Raw genomic sequence first — 14,793 nt, 5'->3', positions numbered from 1 at the left:
ATTATAGTTGTGACTATTTTTTTTAACCACCAACGACAACAACACGAGTCGGAGAAACCAGTTCCTTTCCTTCTATGACTTTTAAGAAATAACGTGTAATTGTTTTTTGTTTTCTGGCTGTATTTGTGTCCAGTTTGTGGTCTCAGTACATTATCACGACTGTATGTTCTCAAAGTCACCCTAATTGGTGGTACTATCCCAGAGTTTAGAAACATCTCCAGCTGATGCTTCGACCCGTTAACGTGCTGTTGTGTGACAGCGTTGTGCGTCTCACCTTGAGGTCTTGGATGTTAATGCCCACCCTGTGTGACATGGTGAGGAAGCTCCTGATGTGGGAATCATCCAGAAGGATGTAGACCACCACTCCCCTCAGCGTCGCACTGATGATCTCTTTGAAAATGTCAATGTCAGTGAAGACGTCCATCGCTATGGCAATAATCTGGAGACACATTAAACGTGATTGGAAAGCAAAATATTAAATTAGTCCCAAATATATTAGAGGAGCCAGTGTCAAGACTTTTAAAGGGTAGAATGTGGAACACGTGGAAGTTTTTAAAAGAAAAAAAATGTATTTAAAGTTTTTAAAAACAAAAAATCACTATCTTGACTAATGAACAATGGGTTTTAATACTTAGAACTGGCTTCTTTTTTTTTTTTTTAAAGTTTGGTTTATATTATGATTTAATAGATTTCAAGACAGGCAAAATAATTCTAGACTTAATCTATCCCTATTTTATTTATTTTATTTTTTATTTTATTTTATTTTATTATTATTATATATTTTATTTTATTTTATTGAATTTCCCTTCTGGGATAAATAAAGTATTTTTCATTTCATTTCATTTTTTAAACATTTTTTTTACAAGGTATAGTATTTATATGACACATGGCTTATTATCAGATATATGTTCTGTAAATTGCAAGAGGCGTAGTTCTCTACAAGACAACAAAACAAATCTGAAACAGATTCGTGGTTCATGTCCCAGTAACGCTCTGACTTAAGTGTGACCTGTATCTGTTACAACTGTTGGAACAATTATGTGCAGTGCAGTAATTGAGCGTTGCGTATCCAGAGGCTCCGCTGTGTGTGTTCATCAGTCATTATCAGATATCTGGATATCTGTGGAATGAACGTCCGTTCCCCACGCTCACATAAAGACGTGCGCACACACCCTGCTGTAATTTATAAATTATTAGTTACAGAGCTGGTAGCCGTCGCAACGTGCAGATCTGAGCATCGAGCACATTCAAGCAGAGGCATGTCGGCTGCTTAATGTCATGAAGTGAAACCTGGCCTTCGTGTTAACCTTTAAGAAAAGAACTCATCGTACATCTACTGTGGCTTTGTGTTCCTGTGCAGCTGAGTGCAGAGAAAAACCAAAGTCTGTCGTTTAAATGTTAAGTTTTATCCCTCCTGCTGCGACGCGACCTTCCGTCATTTGTGCTCTTAAAAAGCAATGATGAATGAATGAATGAATAATTTGCCTCAGGTGCTTAGTTTCTCTTGCAAGTCAGCATTCTGCCAGCTGCCGGTGTCTGCATTACGACTTTAGTAGCTGCTGGATACGTGTTTGGTTATTTTCCTCACTAAATCATTATTACAGCGCCGGGTTGAGTTGAGCTTTAACACAGTTTTTCTGCTGCTCAGTAAAGCTCTACATGCTGCTTGTTGAATTTATAATGGATACGAGCACATCTGAGAGCTGCTGCACTTTACATACAAAGAGCTGCAGCCCAATTAATTTTCTGAACTTGATATATCCTTTTATTTTGTATGAAAGTGCTTGTAGAGATTCACGACTTGCCACGACTGTGAAATCTGCTTTGCTCTTGATGTTGTAGCACTCAGTGACGTCAGGCAAAGCGTTACATAAATGCACGCCTTTCCTTCAAACAAATGATGTCAACATGTGGTTAAAGCATTTCTCTGCTCTCCTTAACATGCGATCTAATGGAGCTCCACCAGCTACAAGACCTTCACTGGGTGTCTGATCTTTAAGCGTGTTGTCAGGCAGTTCTATCGTCCATATTGTGGACGGACATAGCCTTCGTGTCCGTATGTTCAGCATTACAGATGGACGGTTTGTTGTTGTGCTACCTGCTCTCCGCCTTTGAAAAAACAAAAACAAGTAAAACCTGCTCTGCACATTTCCTATTCCTGTTTTCTATCATTGAATTTTCCAGCCATCACTGTTTCACAATTTCTCAACTTATCGCGGTAAATTTTTCTTTCTAAAACTCGTATTGGACGAGCGTTTGGCTTCCTGCATATCTGTGCGTCTACACAAGGCGACAGCCGAACAACATTTCTCCTCTTTTAGCTGCTGCCACATTTGATCCGTTGCTACTGAACGACAAGCGCCTTGTTTAATCTAGTCATTAGATTTACAGGTTTAACAGTTAAAAACCTACAACAGAAACATTAACATCTCAAGTCACTGACATTTTAATTTTTATTCAATGGCGGTGAGCAAAACGGAAAAGAGCAGCTCTGACCAAGCGGCGAGCAGGAGGCTGCGTTCTAACACGAGCACAATAACATGTGTCTGCTTGTGAGCGCCACAGGCTGCTTCTTGAGGATTAAGACAGATACGTGTGCCCATCCAGACTTTGTGATTTGTTTCTGCGTGTTTTATTCAAACGGAGCAGTTCCTCTACTGGACCTAAGACTGACTCACTAACAGCTAGTGCCAGATCACGTGACGCTTCCTGGAAACACCTGTGGACATAGCTAGAAAATGAACTGTTACCTGTTTTACTAGGGGGGCCACGAAAGCATTTCAAACGTTTGCTCTTCAAACTAGAATGTGAACTCCCTGGAGGTTGCCTCTAAGACTGAAAACCTCCAGAAATGTACAAAGGACGTGACGCCCTCGTCGTCCTTTGACGGCAGCTAAGACGTGGATTGTGCTGCATGAATGGTTTTAGGTGTTTGTTTTTCTCTGCCCGAAAAGGTTCTCAAATCGAGTGCATGAATTCAAGCTGACCGGTTTCGGCTCTCTTGAGGAAGCAAATATTACGTAGTTCCGTCTATCAGGCGTCAACTCTTTGATACTTAGAGGAGAGACTTCTGGTGTCACTACAAACCAAATTAGTCGTCAGTTTAAATCAGTGCAGTGATGAAAAGGGTCTTTTTTGTGATTTGTAATCTTTTGACAGTGTTTAGTTTCTGGTGTGTTTGTGTGTTAACGTATGCTCCAGCCAAGCCCTGCAGTCTCCTGTGTGAAGTATGTGGACTGATGTGTATATTTGTGTGCAAAGCAACGCCTTTCATTGTGCGCCGTCGATAAATTGCTTTTGTCCTCATGCTTGTGTTACATTTCTGTGCAACAAAGACAAGAATCCAAACGTATTTATCTACCCGACAGACCAGCCGTCTCCCTGTGACTTCACCCTCAGAGCATTTCTTAATTAATCTGACAATACGGAGACCTCACCTGGTGCGCCTCCTGGATCTGCTTCCGGACCACCTCTTTAATGGTCGGCGTGTTCTGCCTGGGAGGATGAAACAGCAGGCTGATGCTGGTGTCCGTGCCTTCCAGCATGACCTCCGGCCAGCCCAGGTCCAGGTCCGGCACCTCCTCGTCCGACTCAGTTGGGAAGTAGGTGGACGGGCTGACCTCGTCGGCGGCCCTTCTCTCTTCACACTCGTCCTCCACTTCGGGCAGCTCTGCATGTTCCAAGATGAACAGGATCTCCTCCTCTGACAGAAAGTGGCTGATCTGCTCGGCCTGGAGGAAGTCCTCGTAGGCCTCCTTGCCTCCGCAGAGCAGAGCATAGATGGCCAGGCGGTAGGTTTCTTTGTAGTGAGGCTGAATGTAAAGCGCCGCGTCGTCTTCTTTGAGGGAAGACACGCCGGACAGGTTGGACTCCATGGATATGTGTAACCGGCGTCTTCTTTACCTTCAGTGTGACACGTTACATGACTGTTACAGGCCTCACTCAGGTTTTTATTTATTTTAATGGAATAAAATAATTAGCTGTTTCACCAGCATGCTTCCCAAAGTTGTGATAAAGCCTGGAATTATCTACCAAGTGTGTGAATTTATGCATCACATTTTTATCTATACTTCCAAGACATTTCTAATCACTGATGACGCATTAAACATGAGCCGGACAATCAGCAGAACGTGTATGAATTGACGGATGAGCCTAAATATTCCACGTTAACCTGAGAAATTTATATCACATGGTGGATACCAAGCAGCTAACGACCGTTTGCTAATCATGCTGCTTGGAGGAGAAATGACCTTTTTAATTAAGCTTTTTACACTGGAAAGAGAGAAAACCATCTTTACAAACTGTGAAGACCAGTGTGTGTGATTCACCACGAACATCAGCTATTTAACCATGAACAGTAACAGAAAGAAATAGTTAATTAAAAAGACTTACTTCATAATTAGCAAAGGTAATCCTGGTTGTCTTGGGTAATCCTGAGAGTACTGAAGCTTAAAAACAGTAAACAGTAAAAACCCTTATGGTGTCTGTACTTTCTCCAGCATGAGCAGCACTAAAGGTGTTGGTTTCTCTGTGCAAACGACCAGCCTGTTGTACCTGCCCCGTACAACAGCTACTGTAACAAGCCCCGCCCACCTCAGCTCACCTGTTTGCCTACCAGCAGTCCCTCTAAGCCTGGATACAACACAGAGTGCACATTTTAACTCATTCATTGTTGCTGCGTGTCACCTCTTGACGTGTTCGGGGTGAGGCAGAGGAAGAGATTACTCACAGAGACAACAGGAGGAGGTTGATCAGTGAAGTTTATTGCCATCACAAAGCACTGGGGGGGGAACACATGGCATGTCACAGTGAGATGGACCTCTCTGGCATCGAGACCAGGGCAGAAAGTGACTGTTTGCATTCACAGGATCACAGGCTGGCTTTGTTAGGACCTCCAAATAAATGAAATCCACCAGGGAGAGAAAAAAGCTGGTAATAGAGGAGCTAAACAGGAGTAGTTGTTTGGAGGCAATTTCCCACCCAGGCGCTGACAACATAACCCCAGCTCTGAACCGAGCGACTCCCAGGTCATCCAGTTTGAAGGATAATTCCAGTTTGTTACCACTTGGCTCATCTGTAACGGTTTTATTAATGATATACTCACCAACTTAACGGCTAAAGTTGGGGAACGTGGTCACAGATGACATCCGGATGAAACCGGAGGTAAAAAAATCAAAGTGAGCGCGACTAAAATGTTTATTGGGCAACATCCACTGTGTGATCAAAGCTGAAACTTGATATGTAAACTGTGACGGACAGTTTGAGTAGTTCTCTTTAATTTTTTTCCTCCAAATGTCTGCTAACCTGGGGTTTGTCTTCAGGCTATGTGACTGTCTTATTTTTAGCACTTCTGGTCAAAACCCTGTGAATTAGACCCCAGTTGGAATAAACCATAACTCTCCTTTGGCATTCCACTAACGTCGCGCAGTGGAAGGTGCAGCTTTTAAAACATTAACATGAATCTAATTTGCATTTTATTTTTCTTAGTTTTTTTTTGTTTTTTTTGCTTTTCCCCCATGTGTGTCAAAAGCGCAGTCATCAGTTGAGAAACACGTGAAAGCTGACGAGCTATCAGCCTGTTCACTGAGTCCGGAGGAGGCGGCAGGTTGAAGGTGGGACTTTAACGTCGTCTACATCTAAATAAACTAAAGTAACAGCTCGTGGTTTCACACTCATGCTAGAAATCAGCGTTGCTAACAGCGAACGCTTCCCCCTCAGACATCGCCACCGTCTTTTACTTCCTCGGTGGGGTCGGAGACTTCATGAACCTGGGCGGGGTTGGAGACTTGACGCTGCGAGGTGGGGTCGGGGTCGGGGATTTTGGGGTCGGGGTTGGAGACTTGGGGACCGGGGTTGAAGCAGGGGTGGAGGCCGAGCTCTTCATGGACGGCGCTGGGGTCTGAGACTTAGAAGGGGTGGGGGTGGGGGTCTTGGAGGGGGGAGCTGGGGACTTGGGCGGCACAGGCGTGGATGCGGGCGTGGCCATCTTGGCCTGTCCCAGTTTGGGCTCGGGGATCTGCTCTCCGTGCCTGTAGACGCTGACGGTGATCTCCACGAACTCGCCGCCGTACTTGTTCCGCACGTTGATGCTGTACTTGCCGGAGTCGTCCGGAGTGACTTTGTTGATGACGAGGCTGGCGAACTTGCCACCGTCGAACGTGACCTTGGTGTGCTCGGTCGAAGCGACTTCCTGCTCGTTCTTGAACCAGGAGACCTCGGGGGTCGGCTCGCCCCACACGGTGCAGGTCAGGCTCAGGGACTGGAGGAGGTCGAGAATCAAGTCAAGTCAGAATGTGTTCAGATAATGAGTTTTGTCAAAGTCTGTCACAGGAAAATTATGAAAGCGTGACTGCACATTATAAACATATGAGCTTTTGGGCAAAGCATCACCTCAGAACGTATAACGTAGTGGGTGAAAACCAGCCCAGAGAGCACTTTGCAGAACAATGTTGTGATTCTAAGTGAATGGAGGCGGCACCGGCAGCAGGCTGTTCTGCTGATTTATTGCTGTAGGGCAGGGGTGTCAAACTCTGACCCGCGGGCCAAATTTGGCCCACTTTGTAATTATATTTGGCCCGCGAGACAATACCAAATGACTACTAGAGCTGCCCCCGGTATTATACTGTACAGCGCATTCACCGCTAATACTACAAATCCCATAATGCCCTGTTGTTGTTTTGGCATGTCAGTCAGGACAGGACCCACAAACTCCCTCTCCTCTGTGACAGTAGGCATAGCGACTTCACACTACAACTGTCACTGTGCCATTGATGTGTTTTTTTATTTATAATTTGATTTTGCATGTCTCCACTATTAACTTATATATAATGTATGGTGATAAGCGTTGCTTGTTCCATATTCAATGTTAAAGCTAAATTTGTTTCGGTCCATATTAAAAGGTTCATTTGTTCAATGTTGGCCCGCGACTTCGTTCAGGTTTTAAATTTTGGCCCACTGTGTTTTTGAGATTGACACCCCTGCTGTAGGGTGACCACGGAGTTCAGGAACAGAAACGCATTACATTGCTGTGCTACAGAAAAACTTGTTGTGATTACAGCATTGCTCTAATTTGTAAATTAACCCCAACACTGCAGGGGATTAACAGTACACATGTTCAAACACGAGCCCAGCGTTGGGTTTGTGTGGCGACAGTTTGAATAGAGTTTATTCAAAGGAGTCCTCAGTGTTGACAAAATGAGAGTAAGTGAGCATCACTGGCAGTTTTTAGGCTGATTTTTAGGCACTGCTGGTTTTAATGGGTGGTGCAGGTTAACCATGTTGCACTTGAGTGAATTGATTTTTCCATTTTCTGCATAAAACCAGAACCATCCACGTGGTTCGATCCCACTGAAGCAAGACGAGAACACATTTTACTGACACGCTGCTGGAGTTTATAGAAAACACCACACATTACTATCTCTGCATATCTTCTCACGTAAAAGACTTTCTACCTCCTTTAAACGCTTTTTCTTTCACAAACAACCAACCAGTGCTTTAAATCATAAGCGCTACGACAGGCGAAAGCTCTTACGCTTTGTTCCTGCACTTGTTCCACAGGAATGCTGCCGGGGCGGTGCAGCTCTGACTCCTGACCTTCTTACCACAAGGCAGGTGTAATAATGTCAACAAAATGCCTAAAATGCATGTGTGAGACGTCACTGTAGTGTAGATTTATGTGTAGTGTGAAGGCTTGAGAAGTCCTCACCTTCTCCTCCATGATGGTGACCACATCAGGCAGACCGCCGACCACTCTGCCACGGTCTGAGGAGAGACGAGAAAGAAAAACACGACTCTTAAGACCGAAACATGTTCCCTGATTTGCCGTTATACATTTGCATCCCAGTGTAAACGAGGTCGAATGGTTCAGGAGGGGAAAGCGGAGGAATGTACAGCTGTAACTGCTTGAACTTTCATTTCTAAATTGCCCTGAAAGCAAATAACTCATCTGACAAGACTCATGTAAAAATGTTCCGAATTGTCAAAGAGCTGCTGAGGCCACTCTCTACATTATCTCTTGTCTAACAGGTTAAAACGTACAAATAGATCCCTTTAATGAAAACTCTGAATGAGTCTGACATTAGCACACATCTGTAATCCCAAACTAACAGAGTCAGTGAAACAAGTGCTATACTCACTCTTCTCAGCGAATGCAGCTGCCCTGAAAGACAGAAGACGTTCGGTGTGATTAATATAATTTGGGCACAAATTGGTGATCACAAGCTGCTGTATGATCAGATAACTTACTTAAGTCTCAGGTACTCCTCATAGGCGTCGGTGTACGCTGCAGAGGAAAGAAAGAGCAAAAACGTGTGTTCAGTTTCAAAAGCACCAAGTGTTTTATAGTCACTTAAAGTTGAGAAATACTTAGAAAACAACAATAGAAGCAGAAAACTGAGAATTTAAAATAAAATAAAAGTAAAAAAGGAAATAAAAGGAAAATGAATGTAGAAGTAGAACTAGTTTTTGTTTTTACCTTGTCCAGAAAGGTCAAATGTGCGGGTGTGGGTCTTCACGCCGTCTGAGATCTCGATGGCGTAGTGACCCTTCTCCTTGTCGGACGGATCACAGATCTGCATCCAGGCCATTTCTGCCGTGCCGCCGATCCTCATCTTCTCAGAGGAGGCGATCTTGCTCTCCCTGCAGGTTTACAGCACAGACCTCAACAGTTGCTCCTACATTCATATTGACTGTAAGATTTAATGTCTACAATCTCCACAAAACCAGTCTCACTGATGAGGGATTTCTCAGTAGAGTATAAGCATTTAGTTTATTGGTAAGAGTCCAGTGTAAGTTTTGAAAGGTGTGTAAATAGAGGGTGCGTATCTCATTTCTTTACACTATTAATGTGGCTGAAGACACGTCCAGGATGCATTTCTATTGATAATAACTTGTGTTAAATTATCAACACTTCATCTCTTATTTTACTCAGTGATCGAGCAACAAATGTAAATAACTGAAAACTATTTTAGTGAAGCCTAATTAACAAAAACCTAAACAAACCATTAAGTCAGGGGTCTCAAACTCATGGCTCGTGGGCCAATTGAGGCCCGCCGGATGATATTTTGTGGCCCCCTTACTTGATATCAAAGTTTAACGTTAGTGCAGCCCATTTTTCTCACATGCATCTACACGAGTCGTCGCCCTGGACGTTTTCTATTTTTCATCCCTTGTGGGCCACCATAGCTCAGGCTCGTGACAGCAACACGAATCAGCAACGCTAGCCACTTGAAACGTGATTCAGGAGCGTCACAGAGTGGAGGGAACATACATCCTGTCACCCAGTGAAGATGCGTTTAGCTCTTCTCCACCATGAATAAGTCAAAGTGCAGATCCAAACCTACTGATGAGCATCTTCAAGCCAATTGTTTCCTCCCTCAAGCCCAATGTGGCTCAGCTGTGTGACAGGAAGTGTAGGTAGGAGTAGGTAAGAGGAGCCGATGTTCTGAAGAACCTTTCATGTTCACAACTGTTATTAATAAAGATTGAGAAGATTGGATTCTACTTTTTGTGGAGTACTTGAAACCCTTTTTTTTTTTTTTTTGGAATACTTGATGCGGCCCAGCCTCACCCAGACTCCAGCTCCAGCGGCCCCCAGGTAAGTTGAGATTAAGACCTCTGCATGAAGTAATAAATCAGCTCAGGTATTCACAGCAAACTTCTGCTCTGATGTGAGAAACTGTTAAACAGCCAGAACTTGCATCCATGTTTTGTGACTGACATGATACCGAACATGTACGTACAAAGTCTCAGGCTGTCAATCACATACAGTCCAGTATAAGGACCGCAGTGTGTTCATGCATGTGTCGCTGTGGCTGAATATGATCTGACACTACTGGTATCCATGTGTTCCGTGGTCACAGGGGCTAAAACCATCTTTTAAACAAGTATTTAGCGGCGAAAGAGTCTGCAAACTAAACCTCTCGTGATTTTTACGAACACTCGTCCTGTTGTTTTTGGGAAAGAAGGCAGAATGTTGTGCGTTTTAAAGTTCCCTGAATCTTAAGTACATTAAATATATTACATAACGGCAAAGTAGAGCACAAGCAGACAACCCCACAACTTCAGTCGTATTTTGATTTAAATGCTGCTAAATCCTGACTGATGTGTGGAAGTATGTGTCACAGAGATGCTAAAAATCTGTCGTGTGAGGTGACTTTTAGTGTTCCAGCCGTAGCGTCCAGATGTTCACAGTAAGAAGATGATGCTAAAAGCTAACAGGCTGGCTGTGCTTCTTCTAATAACCTGATCACATACCAGCCAGTGATTGTAAATATCAATGTGTAAGTTCACAAACCACCTGTAAGGGGTTTAAACAAATCAAATAAAGCACTGAAGCTGTACTTGTGCTTCCAGACGGTCTTCATCTCCTCCGTGTAGTAGTTCATGTAGCACTGCAGCCGGATGCCCTCTGGAGTACACTGCAGCACCAGGTCAGAGGCAGAAGCACCTGATGGGAACAAACACACACTCAGAGGCAGTCAGCTGACAACGACAGTGTTTTTACAGCCATGTCTCTCAGCCAGGCGGACTCACAAACTGAATGTATGCGTTTATAGAGGCTGGGTGTCTCCAGGATGGTATACACGAGGCGTTTATGTCACCTGGGAAATGTGTGTGCACTCCTTTTCAACACAGCTTCTACATTCGTCAACTTCTTTTGGCTTGAAGCGTTTTTTCCACAGAAGTTGTTGATTCTGGGAAGTTGTTTTGTTTTTTTTGTGTGAAGCGCTCTTACTTTGAAGGAGCTCAGACAAAGTTAGCTGAATAAGATGAACATCACATGTCACAGACGTGCCTCAGGGGGCTTTTTCTGGGACGGGAGACAGTCAGACTTTCAAGCTAAATTAAGTTACAGCTGCATGATGCAAAGAGGAGGCTTCGTAGAGGACAAACTCTGCAGTGAATAGGCCGCATTGTTTGCATTGAAGCCACATGCACACATTCTGCACGAGACAAAAGTCTGAGATGATTTATGGGTCAGTCGATCCAACCTACCGGCAATCTGGGCGATGGCATTGATGATGTCATCAAACACTGAAAATCAAAAAGAAAAAAATAAACAATAAACGCTGTAGAAAACGTCTCAAACAACAACACCAAGTAAAACAGTCGACCTCGTGTGAACAAGGGAAACGTACCTTGGCCTGAGATGTCAAATACAGACGTGTCCTTTCCTCTGTCGTCGCCGAGCGTGGCCTTGTAGACGCCCTGATCTTTTCTGGAGAACTGCGAACACACACGATTATTGGATCAACAATCAGCAGTAAAAGCCTCTCGTGTGCCGACATACGTGGACTTTATTAGTAGTATTAGTCCTACTATAGGTACACGTCGGCCTGATGGTCACATTAAATAAACACACAGAGCTTTTGTGGATGTTTCTGAAAGCCTGTGACTTTGTTCTTTTTACAGGATACAGCAGCTGGTTGCAGTGTGACTATTACTACTAGATAAGCAGACATAGCACGGGAATTTTAGAGAATTCAAAGTTTCCTGTTGTGTTGGGGCGCCGCTGATGGAAAGCAGATAAAAGAAGCTCCAAAGCGTAGCAGCAACTACTTCAGTTACAACTCTAATTAATAATCATAAATGTGGGGATAACTGCAACAGCCTCTCCTTAAAGCTAGCTTTTATACCATTTGTCTTACTGGCAAATGTGCAGTAACAAACTGAAGGCTGCATGAGGACAGAGGGCAGAGAGAAAAAATGTACATGACATAGATCCTTGCAGACACAGAGACACTGAATTCATGAATTGGCCATTAACATGTAGCTTTAAATACATTTAAGGCAGGGGTGTCGAACTGCGGTCCTCGAGGGCCGCAATCCTGCATGTTTTACATGTTTCCTTCTTCCAACACACCTGATTCAAATGATCAGCTCATCATCAAGCTCTGCAGAAGTCTGATAACGATCCTGATCATTTGAATCAGGTGAGTTGGAAGAAGGAAACATCTAAAACTTGCAGGACTCCGGCCCTCGAGGACCGGATGTTGACACCCCTGATTTAAGGTGTTGAAGGAATAAAAAGAGCTAACTTCCAGTGTAGCTTGATAAATGATCATTTATCATCTTCCTCTCTGATTTCAGTTCAACATGTATGGTTGGTTGCTTATTTCTGTTTTTTTTATGTGTCCATACACTCGTACATTTTAAAGTAGACACGTTTAAAATTCTAGTCTGTCAGTTCAAAACATTATATGATTTATAATTAATTCATTTTCTACTTACATTTCACCGAAACGTGGCTGCATACAACAATTTAACACTAAACTGTTGAACAGTTCTTATGATGCACTGAGGGCTAAATATGAGCTCAGATTACTGCTTTGAACTTTGATATCAACACTGTTATGAGGAATATTTGTTTGCAAGTCAAAAATCAAAACCAGCATCACGTAGAAGACGATACCAGAGGGATGGGAAGAGCGCAGGCTCCAGACATGACGTTGGGAGGAGTATCTGGAACAATCTCATCGTCCTCTTTGTACCAGTGGAAGACGGTCTCCTTCTTCACATTGGCCACCTGACAAACACACACAGGATCAGAAGGTTTCACTTGAAAGAAGGCAAATAAGAGATCACCTTGATCAATAAATAAGTAAAAAAACACACAGTTCAGAATTACAGTAAACTCTGATTCACCGTGTGGTTCTGTTACCTTGCAGGCGAGCATAACGGTGCAGTCCTCAGTGACAGTGAAATACAGATACTCAGAGAAATGTGGACCTAAAATGACAAGAAACAGGAATCATATGAAGGCTGATCAAAGTGAATCATCAGTTAAAACTAGACTCATACTCACACCTCTGCAAAGCCACACAAACCTCTAAATCCACTGCTTTAATTGTGAAAATACTGAAGAGCCAAACAAAAGCCAGGTGACAAAGCTAAGGTTCGTTAAGGGTCATTATGTACGTCGGTACCTTGCTTCCTGATGTGCTCTTTCCTCTGAAACTCAGCCTCCTTCAGAGCAGCCTTGAAGACTGAAACAGACAAAAACAGTCATGAAGGAATCCAGCCACAGTTGAAAAATGTGAACTATAGGTTATCATTTCAACATGAAATTGGATTTTGATACTAAAAATAAAATAAATACACAACCTTTTCTTCCATCCACTGCCTATATGTTTAACATTGTGTGTAATGAAAATGAAAATGGTCCCTCAGCAAGTAATCATTCACTGACTAAGATGTGTGTGGTCGCTACAGCCTCACCATCTCCAACCAGGACCAGGGAGCTCTGGGTTTTGGCCTTGCCGTCGTGGATCTGGACCGTGTACGTGCCCTCATTGGCTCTGGTGAAGTGATCCACTATCATCTGGATGATTCCGGTCGCCACGTCGTGACTGATCTTGTGGCCCTGGAAAGACAATAAGGGAGAGATGCATGTTCACGCTGAGTCTTAAATCTGGATGTTCTTGCTTTTAGTAATTACTGTATTCACCGAAGCTTAATCCCAACCCAAGGAACTGACAGATGTGTTTATATATTTAACTAAAAGCACTGACTTAAGGATCAGCAGCCAGTTCTGTGCTTATCGTCAAACTGGTTCAACGTCCAGTTTCCATAAACATAAACCTTTAATAGCATCACAAGAATAAGAAGTCTGCACTACAAAAAACATTTAAAAACAAAGTCAATAGCAGCCATTTACATTATATTTTAAAATTGTCTTTACGTTTGTATACCTAAAGTAGATAAAAGATGAAAAAAATGACAAAAAGCAAAACATTCAACATTCCCATTGGACCATCGCTGTTCTCCTTTAGAGGAGTGATGAGATTATATCAGGGCATTTTAACTAAAGGACACTGAAGGGTTAAAGCGGCTCGACGGGAATGTTGTGTCTGTGTTTGGTCTCTTTGACTACGAGCTAACAGTGTCAGATCATATCATCAGAGATCTCAGACAAAGCTGGAGAACAGGCCTCAGGACAGAGAGAACAGGAATACGCTGATGTTTTATAGCCTTAAGACCCAGCTGCATAATTACACTATTGTTTCATGAAGAGACGTTCAAGATGGCGCACACTCTAACAATTTGCTTTCAGTACTGATTGCTGACGTCGTACCTCCCCACTGGTGACTTCTTTGTCGTTGACAATGAACCTGTAGGACACGGACGGCGACAGTTTGACGGCCTGCAGCCAGAAGCGCACGTGACCTTTCTCCAGAATCTCGTAGTTCAGACCATGTTTCAGAGGAACAACTGCACAGAGACAAAGACGTGCACAGATTAGATTGTATGAGTAAGCTATAATGTAAATGATACCAGAGGGGTGATTCTGAGGACGACACTCACTGGGGTGCCTGATGGCGTAGCTGAGCTCCAGCATGGTGTTCAGGGCTGCAGAACAGATTCAAGGAAGCAGAGATGAAAACCCAGCAAAACCCAGGAAATCATAGACTTTTAAAATCTTTTTAACTTGGACGACACAGTAGTTTGTAAACTCACCGTCCTCAGTGAGAGTGTGGCTGGAGGAGACTCCCTCTGTGTCTGTGACGACCACAGAGTATCTGCCCAGATCGTCCTTGTCGGGGTTGGTGAAGGTAAGTCTGGAGCTGTGAAACAAAGACAGGAGCTGTTAGATATCCGATAAAGACAACACGATTATAGAAAGTCAGCTGTGGAGATTATTTTTTTAGAAACCAAGTATATTTTACACGACGTTTCCCAAAAAAACATTTAAAAAATGCAGATGTTTGAGGCAACGTTTGAACCTCGCTGCCAAATCGAGACTCGTCATGGCCGCCTGTCTCCCTGTGATGGATTATGGTGATGGTCTTTATA

At 43.4% G+C, this 14,793-nt stretch overlaps 2 protein-coding genes across 5 annotated transcripts in view; both read right to left on the bottom strand.

The window, feature by feature from the left end:
- The window catches only part of LOC103359050 (protein FAM83B-like), a 13,003-nt gene extending 8,513 nt beyond the window's left edge, over positions 1-4,490 (bottom strand). The window contains exons 1-3 of the mRNA XM_008284231.1: positions 4,393-4,490; positions 3,438-3,903; positions 275-439 (exon numbers count right to left, since the gene is read on the bottom strand). Coding sequence (XP_008282453.1) covers positions 275-439; positions 3,438-3,875 — 603 coding nt within the window. The 5' untranslated portion in view covers positions 3,876-3,903; positions 4,393-4,490. The remainder of the gene's footprint in view (positions 1-274; positions 440-3,437; positions 3,904-4,392) is intronic.
- Positions 4,491-4,742: 252 nt separating this feature from the next.
- Positions 4,743-14,793, bottom strand: part of myom2a (myomesin 2a) — a 34,483-nt gene continuing 24,432 nt past the window's right edge. For all 4 annotated transcript variants that reach the window (XM_008284233.1, XM_008284235.1, XM_008284234.1 and 1 more), the window contains 15 exons: positions 14,458-14,564; positions 14,305-14,349; positions 14,075-14,211; positions 13,219-13,363; positions 12,927-12,986; positions 12,662-12,729; positions 12,413-12,526; positions 11,139-11,226; positions 10,996-11,034; positions 10,342-10,447; positions 8,474-8,637; positions 8,245-8,281; positions 8,136-8,158; positions 7,706-7,761; positions 4,743-6,259 (listed from right to left, as the gene is read on the bottom strand). In XM_008284233.1, the coding sequence (XP_008282455.1) occupies positions 5,735-6,259; positions 7,706-7,761; positions 8,136-8,158; positions 8,245-8,281; positions 8,474-8,637; positions 10,342-10,447; positions 10,996-11,034; positions 11,139-11,226; positions 12,413-12,526; positions 12,662-12,729; positions 12,927-12,986; positions 13,219-13,363; positions 14,075-14,211; positions 14,305-14,349; positions 14,458-14,564 (1,714 nt within the window). In that variant the 3' untranslated portion in view covers positions 4,743-5,734. The remainder of the gene's footprint in view (positions 6,260-7,705; positions 7,762-8,135; positions 8,159-8,244; positions 8,282-8,473; positions 8,638-10,341; positions 10,448-10,995; positions 11,035-11,138; positions 11,227-12,412; positions 12,527-12,661; positions 12,730-12,926; positions 12,987-13,218; positions 13,364-14,074; positions 14,212-14,304; positions 14,350-14,457; positions 14,565-14,793) is intronic.

This window comes from Stegastes partitus, unplaced genomic scaffold (genome assembly GCF_000690725.1).
Source record: "Stegastes partitus isolate 25-593 unplaced genomic scaffold, Stegastes_partitus-1.0.2 Scaffold352, whole genome shotgun sequence".
NCBI classification, from domain to species: domain Eukaryota; kingdom Metazoa; phylum Chordata; class Actinopteri; family Pomacentridae; genus Stegastes; species Stegastes partitus.
The sequence above is the reverse complement of the archived record's forward strand: the minus strand, read 5'-3'. Positions and strand labels throughout refer to the sequence as shown.